This window comes from Hirundo rustica, chromosome 17, assembly GCF_015227805.2.
Source record: "Hirundo rustica isolate bHirRus1 chromosome 17, bHirRus1.pri.v3, whole genome shotgun sequence".
NCBI lineage: Eukaryota > Metazoa > Chordata > Aves > Passeriformes > Hirundinidae > Hirundo > Hirundo rustica.
In genome coordinates this window covers 13,674,114-13,696,951 of record NC_053466.1, presented here as the reverse complement: position 1 = coordinate 13,696,951, position 22,838 = coordinate 13,674,114, and the positions used below count along the sequence as shown (strand labels likewise).

Sequence of the window (22,838 nt, the reverse complement as noted above, 5' to 3'; positions counted from 1 at the left end):
CCTAGGCCTTGCCACGAGCTGCAGTCTGGCAGCTCAGAGCAAGGCCTCACATCCCTTACAATAAACCTCATCTTCTAAAACCTAACTTCAGAGATCTCGCGTCTACATTTATCTACACCGTCCTGGAGTCCTCAGCAGCAGGAAGAAGCAATTTCTACAATAGCCACTCCCACAACTTCTCCTCAGCCATGACCACCACGTTGTCACCAAAAGCCCTATGTATCAGGGAAGGTGGATCCTGCTCTCTCTCAGGGGAGCAGGACACCTGATTTCTCCACATTACGACTGGGTTCAGCTGGATTTTACTCGAGGTCTAAGTTTTTTGCCTGCCCAAAACAGCTCTGGGAAGCAGCTCAGAACAGCAAGTATGTATCATTTCCTGGTGGAACTCACAGCTGCAGGGAAATTGTTTTATGGTTTTCAGCCTCTGCTGATTTGTGAACCCCTGAACAAGACCTCCTCACTGGTGTCTATCATGGGGAGCTGTCAGTCAGAGATATCCAACATGCAGCGGGTGGGAAGAGAGCCTGCAGAATGCCTGGAAAAGATTCGTCAGCCCTTCATGACACTGAGGTGTGGCAACGCCTCAGCCGTGTCCTGCACAGCCCACAGCATCACAGGACATCACGGGAAGTTTATTGGCTGTCTGAGCTGGAAGGACCTGTTGAAAAGACCCCAGAAGCAACAGAGAACCTCAGAGTGAACATCAGCTTGTTGTTTTTCCTCAGAGTAAGGCAAAGCCCACAGTGGGAGCTGCGGGGAAGGGCACAGGCAGACGTCTGAAGGAAGCGTCCAGATGTGGTCTCCTAGTTCAAGAGGGATGTGAAGAAACTGGAGAGGCCTGGACACGGGATATCAACGTGCTCATGGAGCTGGCACACATTGCACCAGGAGGAGGGGGCAGGGCTGGGCTGGGGGAAGGATTCTGAGAACAGTGACTAAGGTCACAAAATCACAGAATATTTTGAGTTGGAAGGGACCCACAAGGGCCATCCAGTGCAGCTCCTGGCCCTGCCCAGACCCCCCACCAATCCCACCCTGGGCATCCCTGGCAGCGCTGTCCAAAGGCTCCTGGAGCTCTGGCAGCCTCGGGGCCGTGCCCATTCCCTGGGGAGTCTGGGCAGGGCCAGCACCCTCTGGGGAAGAACCTTTCCCTGTTAATCAGCTTACATCTCCCCTAACACGGCTTCATGATGAAGTTGAACCCTTCTTGGTGTGCTGGATGATGTGATGGGGTAAAACAGTTGCCAGCTGAAGCTTGAAAGATTCAAGTTGAATTTTGGAATAAAATTCCTCCCCAGGAGAGTGACCCTGGAACAGTCAAAGGGAACTGGGGCATTTCCGCCCTCGGAGAATCCCAGGACTTAGCCTGATGTTGCAATGGCCACCCTGATGCGATGGTTGGGCTGGAGCCTCTTGTGTCTTGCCTGCCTGCTTGTGACTTGGGATTTTTGCATTTATCCATAGGCTGCTCACTTGTGGGCTCTCCTCTGGCTGGCTGGGACTGTGATTGGAGTCCATGGATGGGCTAATGCCAGAGCGATCCTCTGCTGTCCCAGGATAACCTGGGGACCAGGGACAGCTTACAGTGTCTAACTTTCCTGAGGCATCAGCCCCAGCTTTGCTGCCTGCATGAGTGAGAAAGTGCCCTGAGAGGAGGGTGGGGCAATTCCCAAATTCACCCTCCTGGGCCACCATCATGAGCAGCACGGGCGGCTCCCCTGAGTGCCCTTCAGCACTGACATGAAGAGATGTGTATAAGGACCAAGTGATGTTTGTGACAAACCTTGCCTCTTAAATTGTATTTAGTTTTGCACCTTTATTGCCTGGATTCAACTCCTTTACTTCTCTTTTACTAACCTATGAGTAGTTTTTAGTCTGAGTGTCTTGGAAGCCTCTTCAGTTTGTCCAACAACAGCCTCCGTGGTGGAGAGAGGGACTCTATCCCAAGTCTCATATATTCAGTGTCCTCATTTTTTAATTGATTTTCTCTATTTTGTATCTGGTGACATTGAGCTCATTCATCCACTCCTTTTTCTGCACTGTGTGATGTCCCAGGACTAGTTTCAGCCATTGTCCTTCATCTGCCCAAATAAAATCTGAAGGAAAGGGGAGGGGGAGTGAAGGAACTCTGAAAGATGACCAGAAGCCTGGGAAGCAATGCTGTGATGTCATTCTTCAACTCTGTGTTGTGTGATGATGTTTCTCCAGCCAGTGCCAGGTACTGTGCTGGCTCCAGCTACACAATGCTGAGCCATGCCCAGGTGTGGGCCAAAGCCCCATCCCCTCCTAAGTGCTGTGCTGGGCTGGTTGCAGTCCTGGTTCCACGTGGTCTCATCCCATTCTGGTGTTTGCCAGCTTTCCATCGCCTCTGAGATTGCTGTGGTTGACCTTTGGGCCTGGTGGTCTTCTGGGACATCATCCCCCACTGTGGGAATGGCTCAGGATGGCTCAGTGGTGGGCACCAATGCTCCTGGCTCCCCTGGAAGTAGACAGCCTCAATTCTAATGTCAGGGAGAGTCCTGCTTAGGAATCTTGGGCAGAAGCTGTGTGAGAGAGGCCTCAGCTTCTGGGCATGTCCCAGCCTTGTCCTCTGGCAGCATCATGCCTGAGGCTGTGTGAAGACCCCCGATACTAACAGGGATGGCAGCCCCTGGGCAGGGGGTTAGAAAGCTGGGCTCAGAGCTTTCACCCCCATGCCCCCCCCCCGCCCCGGCCCCGAGCACCCAGGGGTGGGCTCTCTCTGCACAGTGGCCAGAGCTCCCCTGAACTTCAGGGTCTGACCCAGGCTCCACTGAAGAGTGTCTGAACATCGGACTGGTCAGCCATTGGGACAATGGAGCCATTGGATACTGGGGAAAGAGAAACTCCTCATCTTATCCTCAGGGCTCATCTCTGATGCCAGGTAAGCACATGTAGCAGCAGCCCCACTGGGGACCTGCCTCCCATCCTGTCTGCTGCTTGTGACCACCTGTCTATATTGCTTCAAGGTCATCCATCTTCCCACTGGATCCCACTCAGGACCAGGTGGCACCCAAGCAAGGCTAGGCATGTTGCCCACCCACGGGGAGGCCGGGACAGGGATAGATGGCACCCAGCTATAGAAGAAATACATTTTTATTAGGAAAGCGCTCTGCAGAGGTCCCAGGCTCTCTCATACCAAACTAATCCCTCCAGCTCCACTGGATGGGATGCAGGAGCCCTAAGGGCTTCCAGCTCCATCCATAAATAGTGCTTTCTCCTGGCCAGGAGCAGCGCCAGGTTCGGAGGGGAGGGAGGGTGGCATCGGTCGAAACCAGCTCGACCCCACTCCAGCATGCACCGGCAGTGGAGAGCTGTGCCTGGAGGGCGCCGGGGCAGGGGAGCTGCTGCCAGCGATGGATGTGGGGCGCGTCTCTGGCACTGCCCTGGGCACTGAGCAGCAGCTCCCTCCCTCTCCCGTGCTCCACGACCCCGACAGACCGGAGTGGAGCGCGGGACGCGAGCGGCTCGGTTACTGCAGAATATACCGTGGGCACGTCTAGTACAACAAGCGCTGCTTATGCGGTCGATAATACTGCTACAAAAAAAAAAAAAAAAGGGGGGGGGGGGAGGGATAAGCCACACACGGAGCCCCCCGGGGTGGCGGCCGGGCCGGCTCCTTGCGGTCTCACCCTGCGCGGGGAGGGAGGGCAGAGAGCAGGAGCAGGGCACAGATGAAGGGATCGGGACCTAGGGCGGGGGGGACTAAGGCAAAAAGGGGGATGGGTGAGGTGGAGGGGGATAAAGGGAGGATCAAGGCTCTTCCAGTGCCCCCAGCCCAGTCCAGGCTCCCACGTTCGCTGGTTGTGCTGGCAAATGTCCTTCTTGCCGGTGTGCGGCCGCTGCGGGGCCGGTGCCCGGTTCCCGGTCACTGCACTGCCTGAGCAGGCACAGCAGCTGCCCTGGGCGGCTCCAGGCTCGCTTCCCGGCTCTTCTTCCTGGGAGGCTTCTTAATGGGGGTTTTCTTGGCTGCCTGCTCAGTGGGGAGAGTCTGATCCTGGCCGCTGCCGGCACTTGGCTTCTCCACCCACTTGGGCTCCCCGGCTGCCGTCTCGGCCGCCGCGGGGATCAGTTTTTGCAGATGGGGAGAGGTGGGCAGCAAGGGTTTGCCGGTCTTCTGGCTGCCGGCGGCCGCCGAACGCTTGGCTTTCTGTGGAGGGGTGGGCTTCTCCCGCTGGGCACCGACCCCGTTCGCCCGGATGCCTCCGTCCCCCTTGTTGAGGCTCTGAGTCTTTTCCTTCAGTTGGGCGGCCAGCTCGGAGGCCAGCTGGGGATGCAGCGGCTCGGAGCGGGGTTTGCTGGTGCCGGGGCTACAGGGAGCATCCCTGGTGTCCCCGGCCCGCCGCTCCGGCTGGAAGACACCCATCTTTCGGAAGGCGTTCTGTACCGCCCCGTTGATGGTCTCCATCGGCTCCGAGCCGGCTTTGCTCCTCTGCTTGGCTTTGGACGATGATTGGAGCTCCCCGCAGAGGCTGGATTTGCCCTCGGGGACGCCGGGCTCTTTGGGTTGCTTCTGCCCTTTCTCCTTGCCCCGGGCGCCGCCCTTCTCCTCCGCTCTGCCCTGCACATTGGCCGAGGTCTCGCTCGGGCTCCTCTTCCTCTTGGCCAAACCCTGGCCTTGCTCGGGGCTGCCGGAACGGGCGGCCGCTTGCTCTGGGCACTGACCGGGCGGCGGCAGCGAGTTGGACTGGCCAGAGCCGTACCTGCCGTGGATCCAGGACACTTTAGGCTTCGTGGCCGGGTCTGGAGGACGGGGCTTGGTCCTTTCCGGAGACGGCGGCTTCCCGGGGCTGTGGGGCTCGGCAGCGGCATCCTCCTCCTCCTTGGACTGCTTGGAGAGGCGGGCGACCCTGGCGTAGAGCGCGGCGCCGGCCGACCCCGAGCCGCAGGAGGAGCGTTCACTGTCCGAGGACTTGAGCAGGGGCGTCTCACTGCTGTCGGTCGGGAAGGCTCTGACAGAGCCCGTCTCCTTCAGGAACGTGTATTCGCCCGCTTCCTCCCCGCTGATCGGGGCCGCCAGCTTGTCTCTGGCGCTGGCAAGTGTCCCTCTGTCCCTGCTGTCACCCACGCTCTCTGCAGGAAGAGAGCACAGCGGTGTCAGGAGGGATGTGCCCGAGGAGGGGAAGGACTGAGGTGTTCCTGCAGGACAGCGTTCTCCCAGTTAGGCTCCCAGTCAGAGATCCGGTTCTTAACCCTGGAGCAGCAAATGCTGGAGAAGGGAGCTCTGAGACCGTGTGAGAGGCGTGACGGGAACCTGCACTCCTCCTGGGGCACGAGGAACCAGGACGACACAGTCCCCAGCATGCAAGAATGACACCCCTCCATGGAGCAGGCCCCTGGTATTGTCCCTGAAGTCCCCTGGGAATGCACCCTGTTCCCTGCTCACCTTCATGGGGGACACAGTACACGGGCCCCTCGTCTGTGGTGTCAAAGGAGGAGAAGGAGCCGTGGGATGACCAGGATGGGGAAGGCTGCTCCACCACAGAGGGTGGCTCGATGAAGCTGCAGTTCAGGGTGTTTTCCAGGTCATGGTGGGCCACTGTGAGGACAAGGAACTGTCATCAGTGCCTGTTCTGCCAAACCCCCCAGTCCCTGCTGCCAGCCAGGAGGGTAGGATGCTGTACAGCTCCCCACTGCCCAGCTTCCTGCTGGGTGTCAGGGACAGGGACAGCATCCAAGGCACGGGGACACCTCTTGCTGCACAGTCCTACCAGGTCCCTCAGCCCAGTGGCCACAGAAACCACCAACCAGCAGTGGTGGTGACAGTAGGCTCCATGCTTGGGCTGTGGGCAGCAGAGTCTGTTCAAGCCTCACACTTCCATCTACCCCTGTCTCCAGCTGCCCAAACTGAGGATGCACAAGGTGGAGGGACAAGCCACCCAAACCCTGGGTCCCATGAGGACTTGGTGAGTGTCGTCATGGTCACTCATGAGCCGTGCAATCTGGCACAGCCACCCTGCAGAGAGGGTCCTGGCACTGTGACTGTCCCCTTCCCAGGGAGAAAATTACCTGCTGGCTTTAATTCTACTAATTCCCACTTCAGCATCACTGACTGCATTTTCCTTTTCCATGCACTTTTGCACATGGATGCAGAAGGATGATCAAAGGAAGCCTGTAGCAGGGGGATGTACATTTCCCCAGTTCTGCCACTTCTCGATTCCTTTGCCAGCTTCTTCCCTCCTGAAGATGAGTGAGAGTATCCCTCCCTTCACACCCTGGCACTGCTCCTCTGCCAAGGGGCCACCCACAGAGAAGCCACGTGGAAGCGAGAAACCACCAGAGGAAAACCGGTGTTAATAAAACAAAATAGAGAAGATGAGCAGTTAAGAGGTGTCTGGGCTGAAGTGACTTTTTTTTCCAGCTTGGTAATCTTTAAGGCTTTTTTCTGGCCAAGCTCATGTCCCAACACATCCTGAAGGGCTCCTCCATGTGCCCACAGCTTCAGCATCCTCCTTGGGTACGCAGAGAACTGAGGCAGCACCCAGCTGGTATGAGGGACTGACCCTCCCAGAGAGCCATGCAGCAGGAGATGCATTTGTACCCCTTTTCCCCCTTCCACTGGCTTTTGTCCCCTGGGACAGTGACAAGCTGTCTCCAGCCTTGCTTTGGATGAAGGGCTGCAAAAGGGAGGTCCCAGAGGGTGCTGGGCAGGGCCCAGGCTCCCCAGGGAATGGGCAGGGCCCCAGGGCTGCCAGAGCTCCAGGAGCATTTGGACAACGCTCTCAGGCACAGGGGGGGACTGTTGAGGTGTTTGTGCAGGGCCAGGAGCTGGACTGATGATCCCTGTGGGTCCCTCCCAGCTCGGGATATTCTGTGATTCCATGAAAACCCCATGCACAGAGAGGGTCCCAGCTGTACATGGGCATTTCCAGGTATTTTTAACCTTTGACCGAACATCCCAACTGCATCCCAGTCATGCTGCAATTGACTGGACTCTTTGAACCCTGCAGCACATCCCTGATTTACAATAAAATAACTTTTAGGATTATTGGGATGCCCACTGGAACGTTTATCCATTATTAGGGAATCTGGCTTTAGCCATGGGCTGTTAAAATGACAGCAGTGCTGCACACTCACCCCTGCATAGTTTGGCTTCTTGGAGCAAGGGAAAAAAGACCCAAGCAGAGATATTTAAAGAGCAAATGGCCCAGAGAGAGCGAAGCAGCAGTTCCAACATGGCTTTCCTTGTAATAAAAACCAAAAAGAGAAAATTAAAAGCAGCCGTCTGGAAGCAGATGAAGGGAGAAGCTTCCTGAGAGGAGGCGTGACGAGAGGCTGGGACTCATGGCCACGACTCCGGGACTCCAGTGAGACCCAGGACACAGCCAGATTATAAAATGAGGATATATAGTGCACCTGGAAGCTTCGGGAGGACTGGAGGCTCAAGCACGGTTGCCAGGGATATTTCTTCCCTGGCTGTTGGGGCTGAGAGAAATGTATATGCTTCCCACATATCCTGACCTGTCACTACTCCCCAAAATCTCCCAGAGCCACAGCATCAGGATGACAACCCCAGCCCTGCGTGCGCAGTGGCCAGCTGGTCTTAAGGCCACGATGAGGCAGAGAAGAGCAGCGGAAGAACCCTGAGAGAGGGATCCCAGAGTCCTTCTGGCCACCCCTTCCCACTCATCCCAAGCTCCTCACAATCCACATCACCCTTGGGGCTGGCTGAGCTTTGCTGCTTGGAGGGGACAGGGCTCAGGTTATCCCTGGCATCTTCAGGGTGACATGACCAAGACCCACACTGACACCTGACAAGCAAATCCCACACACAGGGACACCCAAACACTGGCCCTATAGCTGCTGGTGTAAGCCCAGGGTGTGGTCCTGCAGGCTGCCAGCTCAGGTGTGATCCCTGGGGAGATGCTGTGGATCCAAAGCTGGTGCCAAGGGTGGGGAGCAGCTTTTGAGGGAGGAACCTGAGGCTCCAGGCACCCGATGAGCTTTAACCGGGCTTCAAGACCTGCAGTCCAACCTGGGAATGTTCTACCGTGAGTAGGCTTGCGCTCACCAATGTTTGAGCCTAGAGGAGAAAACCCACCAGGTGTCAGCAAACACATGGCCAGGACTGTGGGCAGACCCAGGGTGACCACTGCCCGGGCATCAGCCAGCACCAGTTTCACTGTAACATCCCCATAAGGTCCTGAGCACCTCCAGCACTGACCTGACCCTTGGGATGGGGTACTTCAGCAACCCTGGGACCCCTCTGCTGAGGCAGGACCACCACAGGGAGAAAATGGCCCCTGCCAGGGGGTACTGGCTACTGTGGCTTCCACAGCCCCAGGGGAGGACGTGACATCGCATCCTGGTCACTGGGCATCAGGGATGCGGCTACTATAGGCAACCCAAGAGGTGCCAGTCACCCTGGGGTCCCCAGGCCCAGAGGGGGCTGAAGGCACTGCCAGACCACGTCTGTAGGACTGGGAGCTGCTGGAACCCGCACGGACTCCGCTGTGTCGGACAACACAAGGCAAGCCCTGACCAAAGCCTTTCCCTCCAGGGAGATGACAACCCTCAGCCCCGTGACAGACTCCAGGAACAGCCCCAGTCCTGCTGGGACCTGAGACCATCCTGAGCACCTTCAGCCTTTCCAGGGCTGCTGCTGGCCTGTGTACACAGAGAGGCTGGACTGGCGCCAGCTGCCTGCAGCAGCCCCCCTGCCCTCACTGCACACAGACACCCTCTGTCCTCCCCAGGCCCTCCCCTGGCCACTTCCACAAACACAGCCTCTATCATCCTCTCTTATCCTTGCAGCAGGAATGTTTCTTGGACCCTGGCACACGCCGCTCCGGGCTGTGCCCCATGTGGTGAGGGGCTATCCTCCAGCTTGGATGCTGAAGGTTATGCATGGTGTGCAGGGATGGGGGTCACCTCCGTGCCCTGCCTGGGATGAGGGATTCAGCCTCACGCTGAGCCACTGTGTGCCAGGGTGGGGCTGCTCTGGGGGTTCCACCAGCATGGCATGCCCTCGGGAAGAGGGCTGGGGTTGAAACACATCCCAGCACGTGGTGGGGATTGCTGCCTTCACACAAAGTTTAGTCAAAGAGGTTGCAGCAGATACCCAGCTCCCCATGCTGGGAAGAGGTGCAAGGAGAGTTCAGAGAGTGCAGGGGACAGCATTCTCCAGCTGCTGGGATGCAGGGGGTCCCCAAGAGTCCTGACAGTGCCAGGTCAGGGGGTTTGCCAGATGTGAGCAGCTCCCTACAAGCCAATTCTGTGCCTGGGCAGAGGGGGAAGCTCAATCCAAATCTCTACCCCTCCATCCTCAACTCTGCTGCACATGGCAGGAGGGTGGGCATCTGCCCAGATGCTCTGACTCCGGGGGTTACTTTCAGGACCAAAAGCACTAACAAGGCTTCTTGCTGAGTGACAGGGACCATTCCTCTCCAGGGGAACCTCAGGAGAGTAAACCCAAAACTACTCAGCAGAGCTCCAGAACCAGGTACAACCTTTGCAAAATGTGCTTGGAGATCCAGAAGCTGCTGACAGAAAGGGCTGAGCTCCTACAAGCCAGGCAGCTCATACCAACCACTGAAATCCTCCCAGGGATCCGTGTGTCCCTGTCACTGCCCTGCCATGCTCACTGCCCTGCTTTGGGGCTGCAAAGGGTGCTGTGAGCCACACGTGCTGCCCTGACAGGAGTAAAACCTGGCCCCCTGCACCCTCCCCAAACCCCAGCTCCTTACCCATGACCTTGGGCAGCTTCTGGCGGCGCAGGGGGATGCGTGGGATCTTCATCCCAATCCTACTGAACCGCCCACACAAACGTCTTGGAGGCTTCTTGGCTGCTGCTGGGTCCTGGCTGGAGCTGCAGAGAAGGTAATGGCACTATCAGAGGCACTGTTCTCCTGCTGGGGTGGGGACAGCCTCCATGGACAACAGAGAGAGGCAGGAGCTCACAGATGCTGCAAGCGCAAAGGGCTTTTGGAGTGATAATGGGGTGGATGAAAAGCGGGGGCGTGCCCAGGCTGAGGGAGCTGAGGACCCAAGGAGGCCGCTGCCAGCCCCAGGCACTAGCTTGTGCCACACCAGGATGTGGAGCAGTGCCAGGGAATGGTGGGATCCAACCATGGCCATTGGCAGTGCAGCCCCAAAATACCTGCAATGCCTGGTCAAGACACCAAATCTTAAAAAAAAAAAAAAAAAAAGTCATCACATCTCAAAGCCAAAGGTGGCTTCTCTTTATTTGCTCTCTCATTTTGAAGCCTCCTGCGGGGCCATGTTTTCAAGCAATTTTCCACAGCTGCAGGAGAGTGGCTTTGAGAGTTGACTCTAGGGAACCTGTGCCATGCCACCACCCCCTGCAAGGGACCCTGCTGAGACAGCACCCTGGGCCAGCCAGCAGTCACTGTGGTCTAGGCACCCTGGGAGAGAGGAACCTGTCTGGAGCCATTCCCCCTCTCCCTGTGCCATCCCTCAGCCGATGGGTTTGTGCTTTATCTGCAGGATAATGACCTGCAGCCCGCAGGCTCTCCAAGCCAGCTGTACCTGGCTGGGATTGAGCTCGCAGGGCTGCAAGGGGAGGCTTCTGGAAAATTCCTGTGCAGTGGCTGGCGGCACAAGGGGGTTTTCTCTGTATCTGGAGGGGCTCCAACAGCAACAGCCTTCTCAACCCTTGCTGGGCAGCACAAACCTTTTCCCCCGCCTTGGCTCTGTCCCTACTCCTACTCTCATGGTAGGATGTTAACCTGGTGCTGCTGAAATGCTGTCAGCATCCTGACCTCGCTGCAAGAACCCCCGCTCCCAGCCCTGACCATCCAACCCCATGTGGGACAGTCAGCATCCCACACACCCCCGAGGCCTCATCCTTTTGTCCAGGGGTTTGTTCTGAGGGTTTTGGCCGTGTTGTGATGCCCTCACTGTATTTCAGGGCCCCCTCTGAAGCTTCAGACCCTAGAGACTAGAGGGGACTTGGCAGGTCTCCATGAAATGATGGTCCACAAGTGAGAAACGAAGTCAGGGTGAGCAGGGAGGGGTTCCCCTGGAAGAGCTCACCTTGAACACCTCCATCAGCCCTGATGATGCAGCAGGACTGCTCAGACCCAGGTACGCACATGGCACCATGCGGGCAGCACAGTTCTGCCTCAGTTTCCCTACGGAACCGCTGTCCCAGTACAGTCTCTGCATCCCCTTGTCAATCCCAGAACCCACTGATCTTCTGCATTCCCAAGCAGGCGAGATCCCTCCCGGCCCCGGCACTTACCTGCCAGCTTCGTCCTTCTTGCGGCAGACGCAGCAGCAGCAGAGCAGGGAGAGCAGGAGGATGAGCAGCAGCGCCAGGAGGGCCCCTGCCCCGATCACCCCCATCCTCTGGTTGGCCTCTGCAAGGCAGAGCCGTGGCTCAGCGCAGGGCCAGCCCCGTGGCAGAGCTCAGCCCCGGCCCCCGGCACTCACCCATGTGGCAGGCCCCTGTCAGCGGGTCGCAGGCGCCGTCGTGGCAGCTGCAGGTTTCAGCACAGTTCGCTCCGTAGCGTCCAGGAGGGCAAGTCAGGTTACAGCTGGAGGGAAGGGCTGGATGAGAGTGTGGCGTCCCTCACCCCGGGCACAGCAGTGGGGACCACTTGGCTGCCGCCTTCTTTGAAACCCTCCATGTTTCAGGGAGCATTCCTCCAGCTCGCTCCAACACAGCTCCTCCGCACCCTGGGGGAACCCTTAATTCACAGGGATCAGGAGCCCATCACACAGGCAGTGGCTTTGGCCACTACTCAGGGGATCTGGCCCAGCTGCATCTCAGAAACTCTTACTGCCCTCTGCACGGGACTTCACCATTAGACACGGTAATTAGGGAAGGTCATTAACCCAGCAGTCACATTTAAACCCTGTGTCACACACAGGGATTCCAGCTCATCTCAGTGGTGATGTGGCCATGGCACCCCAAGTCCCACCCCCCACCAAGCCAGGCAGTCACAGTGACCACAAGCTGGGAAGGTGCCCAGATCGACATTTTTTGCCTCCAAGAAGGAAAAACATCAGAGCAGCCTTGAGACCCTCCCAGTTTGGTGGGTGCCAAATCTCCACTGCTGGTAAAATGACTTCCCGATGGTGTCACGGAGATGATGGGGACGTGCATAAAAGGGCACCAATCCACAAGTCTCAAGGGCCTGACGTGGTGTGAGCGGGTCCAACCCAACCTGCTCCCCCAGCGTGGGCCAGGCACCGCAGAGCAGGACCCAGCTGGAGGTGGGAGATGTTGGCAGCACTGCTGGCCACCAAACCCTCTGCCAGCTGCATCCCAGCTGGAGCGGCTGCAGCTGGAAGGAGCTAGTGGGCCCCAGCCCAAACCCACTCCCTTGGGGACACAGATGTCTCCAGCCCTTGGTGCTGCGTCCTGAGGTGGCTCAGCCCATTTCACACTCCAACAACTTGCAAAGGGCTACCCTGGCTAAGCCTCGTGCCTGCTGTGTGCCTGTCATGTGCCAGTCGTGTGTCCAACCCGTGCCTGCCGGGATGGGTGCTGAGCTTCTGCATCTGCTCTGCTGCACCAGGCAGCTAATGCAGCAGAACAGGAGCAAGGATAATCCCCCAGCAAGGCAAAACCTGGTCCCACATTTCTGCCCCAGGCTGAGATTTTGGGGGAACAGAGGAGGGTGATTTTTATCCAGGAGAGTACTGACATTTCTGGGAAAGACAGAGAAGATAAAAAGCACGTTGTGCACACATAAATATTTTAGCAGCTGCTCCTTTAGCCTCCTCCTGACACAGAGCTGAGAGGACATGTTGCATGGCAAGGACATTGCTTCTGCCCTCATTGCAGAAATCCCCTTTTTAGCAAAATTGTACCCTGCTGATAAAAACACTGGTTTGGATACAGTCACAGGGATCTGCCTGAGCACCCGTAACATTCCTGAGCGTGCCTGACTGCAGAGCCTGGCACAGCACCAAGGCTGCATCCTGAGCATCCCCCTCTCCACCTTCCCAGTCCTGTGCTAGGTCTCAGAACAGATTAATCCACACTCTGCCCTCTGGCACTGTGCTGAAAGCATCACCACACCCCCCCAGGAGCATTCAGACCCTCTCACCTTGGCCTTTGATACCAAAGGTGGATATGATGCCCAGCCCGGGCATCCTGAACTGGTGCCAGTGCCCAGCAACTGTTCCAACACAAGTGGTTGGCAAAGCCTCCAAATATCCCCCCAAAATGCAAATGCTCCCTGTTTTTATGCACTGAGTGAAAGGCCCACATGGACAAGATGCCAGCTCCAAATCCCTGTCCTTGCTGTTACCCTCAGTTAATTGCTGGGAAAACCTGAGCACCACATGGCAGGACCTGGGGGATCTGTCTGCATGTCCCAGCTGGGTGGAAAACGCTTTCCTCGTCTTTTCAAACAACATTTCAGTCCCATGCTGGGAAAAACTACCTGGGGATGTGAGCAGACCCTTGATGGTCCTTGTGCCCCTGGAGTGGGGGAAAGGAGAGGCCTGGGACACACCACAGCCAGAGGCAGAGCTTTAAGCAGGAGCCCCCCATGGATGCCATGCCTGTGAGGCTGTTTGTTATTCTGGGATGTGGTTTTCTCTCTGTTTTTGGATAGGAATTCCACCCTGAACTTAAAAACCCCCAACAAACCACTACTTTGTTGATTCGTTTTTGCCAAACAGGCCTCTTCTAAAGTGCAACACCCCTTGCACTCTGTGAGCTTGTCCTTCCCCCTCTGCTCATCAAATCATTCGAACTATTGCCCGTGAGCACTTCCACTGCAGGAAACCTCTCAGCTGGCAACAGCACAGGACACAAGGGGGCAGGAGGTGCCTGAGCATCACCTGAGCCCCGAGCTGCTCCCAGGTGTGCTCACCATTGCCTCACTTACTATGTGCCATGGGAGCCGGGGTGGCAGAGGCACTGCCCAGTCTCGAAGTGGCACTGGCCATTGACGCAGTCGCTGCAGACGAAGGCACAGTTGTCCCCGTATGTCCCATTCCGGCACTTGGTTTCACACCTGGGAGGGATGAGGGCAAGTGGCTGGAGCACCCACAGCACTTAGGGTTCTCCAGCATCCCTCCACATGCACGGAGACAGGGCTGTATATCACCATGGTGATTTTTGGAAGCCAGTAGAGGGGTGTAGGGATGGACCGAGCCCACTCACATGGCCATGGAACTGAAGGGAGCCTGCAAAACCCCTGCCCCGTGTCCCTCGGACCCTGGATGCCTGCAGTGGGGCTCAGCTCTCAAGCTGGGATGCTCTCCCGCAAGCTCTTGTGCCCAGGATTGGTTCCAGGGCCGCACAACCCTTCAGCGACCCTGCTCCCTGGGAGAATCAGGGGAAGCCAGGCACCGCTCTCTCGGAACCCAGTTCTGCAGCCAGCTGCACTCACCGGTCTCCGATCCAGCCCGGGTTGCAGTGGGAGCATTTGCCATTGATGTGATTGCAGGTGTGGCCGTCCTTGCAGGGGGGACAGAGCTTCTCGCAGCCCTCTCCGTAGAAGCCGGGCGAGCAGGGCTGGTCGCACTTGGTGCCGTTCCAGCCCGCCTCGCACGTCAGGCAGCGCCCGTCGGCCACGGTGCACGGCTGCAGGCTCTTGCACTGCCCACACCTACGACAAGGGGAACCCATCACCCAGCACACCCCAAACCCTCCCGCCGCCACCTCCCCCTGGTGCCGGATCAGAGGCGGCAGGGCCGGCCACTCACCGCCTCCTGCAGCCTTGGCCGTAGAAGCCGGCTGGGCACGGCTCGCGGCAGTATTTGCCCCGGTAGCCGGGCTCGCAGGTGCAGGTCCCGTCCACCTGGTTGCACTTGCCCTTGTAGCACTGGCAGTAGCGGTCGCAGCGAGGCCCGAAGGTCCTCTCGCGGCACTGGCAGCGCCCCGTGAACTGCTCACAGGGCGAGTTGTTGCAGGAGCACTGGTTGTTGCAGCCACGGCCCCACCAGCCGGGCTGGCACAGGCAGTTGCCCGTCTGCTGGTCACACTGGGAGTTGTGGCTGCAATAGCAGGAGCTGGAGCACTGTGGCCCCCACCAGTTGGGCTCGCAGGTGCACTTGCCCGTCTTCTGGTCGCACTTGCCGTGCTTGCAGAGGCAGATGTTCTCGCACTTGGGGCCCCAGCGGTTGAGGTTGCAGGTGCACTGGCCCGTCACGTCCTCACACTGCCCGTTGGGATGGCAGGTGCACATTTCCTTACAGTCAGGACCCCAGAACTGCCGGGGACACTCTGTGGGGAGAGCCATCAGCCTCAGCACTGTCCACAGGGACAACCCCACCACCAGGCACGAACGGAGACCCCCAGTCCCAACAGCACCCCTTGACCACAGGCCTCCCTCTCCTCTCCTCAGCGCCCTGGATCCAAGAGGAGACTCTGGCAAGGGGACAATACCGCGGGAAACAGAGCCAGGGGACAGACAAGGGCAGAACAAGAGCATTCACAGCTCCATCCCCGATGATCTGCTCTGAAAAGTCACCTCAGGATGAACCAGGTCCACCCCGGTGAAGTCCCCGAGGACACAAAGGCACCCGCCAGTACTCACTGGTGTCGCAGTTGGCACCAAAGTAGCCGTGGCGGCAGCGGCACTCGCCAGGCCTGACGCACACCTCGTTCTCCTTGCAGGTGAAGTTCCCCTCGCACACGGCTAGACAGATGTACAGAGAGCAGGTGTGAGTACCAGTGCTCGCTCCCTAAAGCCTCCCAGACTCCCCCAGAGCAGAACAAGGGCCGTGCAGTGACCCTCTGAGTGCTGCTGAGCTGTGGTGCTGTGACCACCCTGGCAAGCAGCTGGATGGGCTGGATGGGACCCTTTCCAGAAGACTTCCACCAGCTTCCTGTCACCCAGCTCAGCTCCATTTCTGCCACCCAGATAGGTCGCCACCCATCCCGGCCACCAGCCTCCTGCTACCCAGACAAGCCATGTCCCTGCCAGAGGCTGCACCCAGTGATGTTGTCCCTTGCTCGGCTCCACATTGCTAGAGGAGAGAAGGGGAAATGGAGAGGAGGGGTTGTGGGCACTGCCATCCCAGCGCTGCCTCTCCCACATGGCCACCTGCCCCCAAAGGCCAACAGCCCCTCTCCTGCCGAGGGGAGCTCACGCTGAGGCCAGTGTCTGGAGCCAGGCAAGCGCAGGACGTGGGGCAGGCAGCAGGGACAGGCAGCACCACGGTGCAGGCGGCACTTGCAGATCCCACACCGCCTTGGACAAGCTTCCTTAGGCACTGGGAGGGAGAGAAACAACCACCCATCCCGGCCACCTTACCTGGGAGCTGTTAGACCTACGGTGATGGATATTATAGAAAGCCCTAAAATAGACAGATTACACAGGTTAGGAGCAGTGAGTCTAAAGGTTAGAGCAGGCTGGGGGGGCAGGAGATGGGATCAGCTCACCGTGGGACCATCCTCCCCCCACTGTCCTGGCAGATCCTGTCCTTCTCCCTTCCAGACAGGCCACATCCTGTTCCCAACACATGCAGCGAGTGGTTACAGGGCTCGTACACAGTGGGTTAGTTGGTTATGTGGGCTTTGGGCCCAGGTGCAAAGTGCCACCTCCTGCTCTCCCGGGGTATGGTGAGCCCTGTGGCCAGCCGAGACTGTGGGCGAGCCCCAAAGCAGCCGTCTTCATTGCGGTGGCGATGCAGGGAATGATGCTCCCAGGGTTTCATGCTGAGCATCCATGCTGGGCTCACTGTGGCCCCCAATAAAGAACTGTGACACTTTGTACAACCCCAGTCCAAGCTCAGTGGTCTTTGGCAGCTCCAGCAGCCTCTCCCCAGTGAAGCCATGACAGACCACAAGCCCTGTCTAGGCAGCTTCAGCTTCACTGGTGACTCTGGCTCAGGCCCCCATGCTGCTGCAGCATCTGTGGGGAATCTCAGTCCCATCCCCGCAGCTGCACCTTCACCCTGGGGGACAATTCACTGTCCCTTAGGACCCTGAGCAGCACCCCAAGTCCTTAGACCCAGAGCTAGCTGGTAAGGAAAGAAACCCCACCAGCTCTGTGAGCCCTGACACTGGGGCTGAGCACCCATTCCATCCACATGGTGCTGGCTTGGAGCACTGCAGGGAGGCAGGACTCTGGCTGCAGGTCCCCAGGACAGGGGGTCCCAGCCACAGGACACATTACCTATTAAACATTCGCTCCCTTGTTGCCTCCATCCCAGGCAGCACACGAGAACTGAGGAACTGCAGGAATAAAAAAACATCACAAATAGTTACAACCCTCAGAACATCCTGGTCCTTCCCAAAAACCTACCAGGAGCACTGAAGCCATGGTGGTGAGAGGTCCTACTGGGGGCTTCAACACCTCCAAAGGGGAAGAAGAGCTCTTGGCTCCTCCTCCAGCACACAGTGAGTGAATGGATCTGCTAGGGGATCCCATGGATGCCCCGCCAGCCATAAAGGTGATGCCAGGAGTAAGAACAGGACCATTTTTTCCCATTAATAAAGAGCGATGAAAAAAGCAAAAGTCATGGTTGCAACCTCTACAAAAAAAAAATTAAAAAAAAGTCCAAAGACCCTCCCAGAAAAAGCTGGGAAAAAAGGGAATGTTCTAAATATCCCAGGGGAAAACATGACTTGAATCCCAGGCTTGGTGCACTGTGGCCTGGGGATGGAACCCCAAAGGCAGGTTGGAACCACCTGCCTGGAATAGCTGGAACACAGCCAGATCCCAGGGAATGTCCCTATGTACAAGCAGGGGGATGCCAACAGCAGGCAACTGGAATGTGTCTTGAGCTCTTGAGAGTCCTGGAGTGCCACTACCTCCAGGGAGTGCCAGGCACAGGATCATCAGGCTGGACGTCTTTGGCACAGGCTTGACCAGGATGGGGGCTCAGAGCCACTCAGAGGCTCAGCCAGGGATGCTCAGCTCTCTGTTGGGAAGGGACATGTAGGGGCACCTCACCCACACTTCGTCAAAACCCCACCCCAAGCAAATGTTTGGGGGCGCATGATGCTGCAACTGGGCGTGGGGAGTACACTGCCCACGACCCCTCAGAAATCCCTGCTTGTGCACCCCTGCTCATCCCTGGAGCCAGCCACTCATTCTCGGGGTGACCCACACCACCTGGTCCCACAGGCAAGGGAGCAATGCTGGAGGGTCACAAGCAACCCAGGCGGATGCTGCAGTCAAGGAAAACTTCACCCGGGCTGGTCTGGTAGTGCAGCCTGGAATGCATTTCGCTGCTTCTTTTTTTTCTTTTTTTCTTTTTTTTTTTTCCCCCTTTTCCTCTTTATATGTAACAAATGCAGAAGAGGAGGAGACAGTGAGGAAGTATTTGCTCAAAACTCAGCGCAGTCACAGGACCACGTCTGGCTGCCAGACCGCCTCATCCTGGGGCCGGGGAGGGAGCTGCCAGCAGCCCCTCGGCCAAAGCGGGGTCCTGGGGCTGCAGCTCCCGCCCCAGCCCCTCGGCGGGTGGTACCCACAAGGCCCGGCCAGGAGCACTGCGTCTCCCTTTTTGTGGCAGACAGTGAAAAGTTGGAAAGGAGGCAGAAAAGAACCACAAAAATGATTCAAGGCCTGGAAAAAATGCCTTGCAGCCGGAGCCCAAAATAGCTCCATCTATTCATCCTGTGGAAGCAGCCGCTGCGATGCTGCGATGGCAGCGGCACAAACACCCCCGCAGGAACTCCGGGGATCGATGCGGGGCTCTGCTCCCACGGAATGCACGGGTTTAACGGCAAAGGGGGGCCAACCACCATATCACCTTCCTGAGGACTGGGTGGGCTGGAGTCAAGGTCCTTCTCTGCAAGAGGCTTCAGGTTGTGCCCCCCAAAAAGCTTTGCCAGCTGTGCTGGGATACTCAGGCAGAGGTGAAGGGTCCATGGTGCTCTTGCCCTCCCAAGGCGTGGCCAAAGCCTCATTATTGCACCCATGGTTGCTTTCACCACTCCACCCTTTAGAAATTCAGTTTGGTGGCTTTTAGAATGAAACCATCACAGGTTTGCAAGAGGAAACCCTTCCACTTTGGAAACCCATCTCCAACAGCCCAGCCTGGCCACCAAAAAGGGCATCACGGGAAATGTGCCAAAAAGCATCATTTGTGATGAAAAACCTGAGCTGATGGTGGGGAGCTGGGAGTTACTGGAACATGGTGGCAGGAGGAAAAAACTTCTGCCACGAGCTGGAGGAGGTGAGCAGCACCATGACCCCTCCCAGCTGGGACCCAGCCCACTGCCTCACAGGATTTAGGCTTATCTGTTCCCCGATAGCTAATCTCTGCTTCCCCGTGCCTGCTGATGGCCTCCCACACCCTGCTCAGCCCCCACCTCATTTATCAGCAGCTTTGACAGCAAATAAGCTTGGTCCTGTGGCAAGGAGAGGTAGCCAGGATGTGACACTGGGAAACCATTGCTCCCAGTGGGGTACACGGACTGGTCCCCGAGCACAGCCAGCCCACGGAGGGTCAGTGCTGGCTGCAGCTCACCAGTGCTCGTCAGGGCGTGGGACTAAAAGGTGTTTCATGGCCTCAGATCCTTGACAAAGGGCTTGCTCCATGTGCCCCCTGACCACTGGAAAAGGGTAACTGGGAGATGTGTTTAAAAGCTTGCTCCCGACCCACATGGACATGGCACTGCAGACACCCAGTACGCAAATACTTTCTTTCCTTCAAAGCACGACAAATGCTGGGAAAAAAAAAACCAAAAAACCAAAAAACCCCCGAACAAACAAACAAACAAACACCAAAACAAAAGAAAAACAGAAAAGCTGCCTCTGAGCTGAGGTCTCGAGCCCTGGCCTTGAGAGCCAGGGCTTGAGACCTCAACTGATGTGGAGGAAAAGGAGTGGGATGTGGGCAGAGCTGGAGCTGTCACCTGCAGGGACAAGTCCTTCATGCCAGCCTTGTCCCTGGCCCACAGCCATGTCCTACTCATGCTGAGCATCACTGGGATCTCAGCTAATGATCCCAAGCTTTTCACAGAGGTAGAATTTTTTTTTTTTTTTTCGTGGATTAGTATCCTACACCGCTTCTGGAAATCACTTTACCAATGGCTATAAAGAGGGCTCTGAGGCAGGAGGGGTGTTCCTCAATCAGACCAGCACAGGTTGCCCTGAACAAGGAGGAGCCCTGAACAAGGAGGTTCCTGGAAGCAGGAACAAGACTGGGGCTCAGCTGGGAGCTGCTGCCTGTGGTTCCATGTGAGACCACCAAGCTCCCACCCAGGAGAGAGCTGCAGAGGAGCCCTGCGGACACCCAGCATACCCCTGGTGCACAGAGAACCACTGGCACCCTCCCCATCCCCAGTGCTTCTCCATCCCTGCCCTGACGCTCCTTCTAAGCATCATCCCAGGGATCTTTCTCTGTGTCACCCATCCCTTTGGGCCACTCAGCTGGCACACAGTGCTCTTGGGACCACTGGGTCCCAGGCACTGGCACTCCCCAGCTGGTGACAGCTGCAGCTCTCTGACCCCAGCCTCAGGGTGCAGACAGACAGACAGACATCCCCAGGGGAGGCAGGAATAGGATCATGGGAATAAATAGAAACCTTTCAGGCAGAGGAGGAAAATTGAAGACCAAAGATTGGAAAAGAGTGTTAGCAAGAGACCAGGACAGGGGCAAAGCAGTGCCCAGGCCGCCCCCACTGGCACCTTTGGTCATACCAATAGGAAACCAGTTATAAAAGAACTTCAAATTTAAGGCCAAGTTGAATTTAGAACACAAAACCCCAAAGAGACCCAGATACGCCCTTTTCTTCTGCCCTAAATTATTCCTTGAATTTCTACTTGGGAGCCAGGTCTCAAGAAGTCACACAATCCTGAGCCTTCTGAAACCTGTGGTGGCATCTCCACAGGATGCCTGGAAGGGCTTTGCAGAGCTGAGGGCCCAACAAGCTCCAACAGCCTTGGCTGGAGGACAATGGGACCTCCTCCCAAAGCCACCTCCAGTCCCACTGTCCCTGGCCCCAGGACCTGCAGCACCAGGGCCTTGGGATGGGTTTGGATGGTAACATGTGGGGGGTCTCCCACATCCATTGTACACAGCAATGATGGGGGTGGGTGCCAAGTGAGTGCGTGGAGAGGGAAGAAGGGTTTGCAGGAGGGTGAAGGAAAGAAAATTATTCAAACATGATCTGAGCTTCCTAGGGACTGTCTCTGCCCCACCATCCCCAGCTCCTAGGCTGCCTTCAGGCCCAGTCCTGCCAGAGGATGGACACAACCACCCCGTCCCACTCAACAGCCAGTACCTCTGGCACAGCCCGTGGCACACACTGCTGGCACAGTGAGCCAGTCTGAGCCCCATGGTGCTGATGCAGCACCTCCCCCACCTTCACCCGGCAGGGGTGAGGGGCTCTTTCTGCACGGGGGAGAACCCAGGCACCTCATCCCCAGCAAGTGGGGCAGGATACAAAGAACAGGGTGGGGACACTACTCCAGTTCCCTCTGCCATCCCAAGATGTAGAGGCAGCTTTGCTGTGCAAGTCGCGGGCAGCCAAGGAGGGGCGGCTCCCTGTCAAGGAACAGCACCGGTGGGAGCTGCGGCTGCTCTGGCTCGTGAAATGCCTCCTTAGGAAACTCTGGCTGTAATTTGAGGAGGGGGCACCAGCGCCCTGTGGCCCTGCTGAATGGAGCCATTATGCGGCCCCTCTCGCTCGAAGCACATGTTTTCCTTGTGGACTCGTCTGACCTCACAGGCGAGATGTAAAGGTGCATTTATGGCCCGGGCCCCCCATCAAGTGCTGGGGATCCAGCTCTCCCAGGGGGGAGGCAGCGGCTGTGGGCTCTCTCCCCTTTTGCTGGGACAAGCCTGGCCCGGGAGCCTGGGCAGAGCGAGCCCGAGCGCTGCTCGGCTGCGGTGATACTCTGCAAAGGGACCTGTGGGACACGGGGAGCGCTGGGAGCAAGCACAAGTCTGTGCCACCCCCTGAGACCCTGACCCCAGGCAGGCAGGCAGGATGTGACCCCTGGGACAGCTAGACAGTGCCAGCACCCACTTTCTGAAGCGAAACACGAGGCTCCTGGGGCTGCCAACTCAAAAATCCCCAGCAGCCTGGGGCAGCTTCACCGTGATACCCAGAGCATCCTGTATCCCACCAGCCCAGGGTCAGCAGTGCAACCCGATCCCCGGGGACATCCAGCACCGGCTCCCCAGCGCAGATCCTGCTCCAGGGAAGCAGGGTCCGTCTCACGACTCCATCCCCAGAGACACCCAAACCCAGCTCCCTACAGCAGAACCGTCCCCGGCCATCCAGGACTAGCTCCGGAGGCATCCAGAACGGGGTCCCCGCAGCACCCTGGGGATCAGGACCAGCCCCCACGTCCTTGGCCCCGCTCGGGCTCAGCTCCTCACGCTCTCCCCGCCGCCGGCTCCCCCCGCTTCAGCCACGCACAGGACGGACTTTGTCTTGGAAGGCACCCAGCGCCGCGGCCGCCCGGGATGGGGGATGGAGCTGCGAGCCCGTCCCGTCCCGTCCCGTCCCGTCCCGTCCCGTCGCTCCGGCACGGCGCTGGGGGTCCCGTCCCGCCCCGCACACCTGCCCGCCCCCGCTCCTACCCGCCGGCCCTGCAGACGTTCCTGCCGCGGGGGTTCAGCTCCTGGGCGGCTCCGCGGCTCAGCACCGGCAGCAGCGGCAGCAGCAGCAGCGCGGGCAGCAGCACGGCCCCGGCCCGGGCGCGGCGGGGCGGCCGCAGCCCGCGGGCCGCCATCAGCGGCGGAGCGACGGGGCCCGGCCGGAGCCGGCACAGCCCATCCGGGGCCGGGCGCTGCCCCCCCGCCCCGGCTCCGCCGCTCCTGGGCCCCGGCCGCCCCGGTCCCCGCCGGTCCCCGCCGCCGCTCGGCGGGCGGAAGCCGCGCTGCGATCGCTTCGCCGCCGCCTCCCCCGCTCCCCTCTCTGCGGCGGCGGGAGGGGCTCCGCCGCCAGCCAGGAAATTCCGCATTGGTTCCCCTGACGG

At 58.3% G+C, this 22,838-nt stretch overlaps 1 protein-coding gene across 3 annotated transcripts; it reads right to left on the bottom strand.

The window, feature by feature from the left end:
- Window positions 1-3,101: 3,101 nt before the first annotated feature.
- Window positions 3,102-22,838, bottom strand: SCARF2 (scavenger receptor class F member 2). 3 transcript variants are annotated; one of them, XM_040081146.2, is made up of 12 exons: window positions 22,441-22,492; window positions 17,070-17,128; window positions 16,206-16,248; window positions 15,486-15,587; window positions 14,653-15,172; window positions 14,337-14,555; window positions 13,830-13,958; window positions 11,416-11,519; window positions 11,225-11,342; window positions 9,708-9,829; window positions 5,408-5,560; window positions 3,102-5,094 (listed from the first exon to the last, which is right to left on the bottom strand). In XM_040081146.2, the coding sequence occupies exons 5-12, from the start codon at window positions 15,132-15,134 to the stop codon at window positions 3,890-3,892; spliced, it is 2,532 nt and encodes an 843-aa protein (XP_039937080.1). In that variant the 5' UTR covers window positions 15,135-15,172; window positions 15,486-15,587; window positions 16,206-16,248; window positions 17,070-17,128; window positions 22,441-22,492; the 3' UTR covers window positions 3,102-3,889. The 3 variants fall into 3 exon arrangements, with proteins under 3 accessions (XP_039937080.1, XP_039937081.1, XP_039937078.1); XM_040081147.2 differs by lacking the exon at window positions 22,441-22,492 and adding an exon at window positions 16,334-16,400 and having other exon boundaries at window positions 17,070-17,125; XM_040081144.1 differs by lacking the exon at window positions 16,206-16,248 and having other exon boundaries at window positions 22,441-22,838.

What these genes read in the sequence shown, in the direction of transcription:
- SCARF2 (XM_040081144.1), bottom strand. Translation starts at nt 22,823, where the DNA reads ATGCGGAATTTCCTGGCTGGCGGCGGAGCCCCTCCCGCCGCCGCAGAG. An exon ending in AGGGAGCGAATGTTTAATAG is followed by an intron (nt 15,588 to 17,069) that starts GTAATGTGTCCT and finishes ACATCTGTCTAG; the next exon opens with CCGTGTGCGAGGGGAACTTC. An exon ending in GACAGGGGCCTGCCACATGG is followed by an intron (nt 11,343 to 11,415) that starts GTGAGTGCCGGG and finishes TCTGCCTTGCAG; the next exon opens with AGGCCAACCAGAGGATGGGG.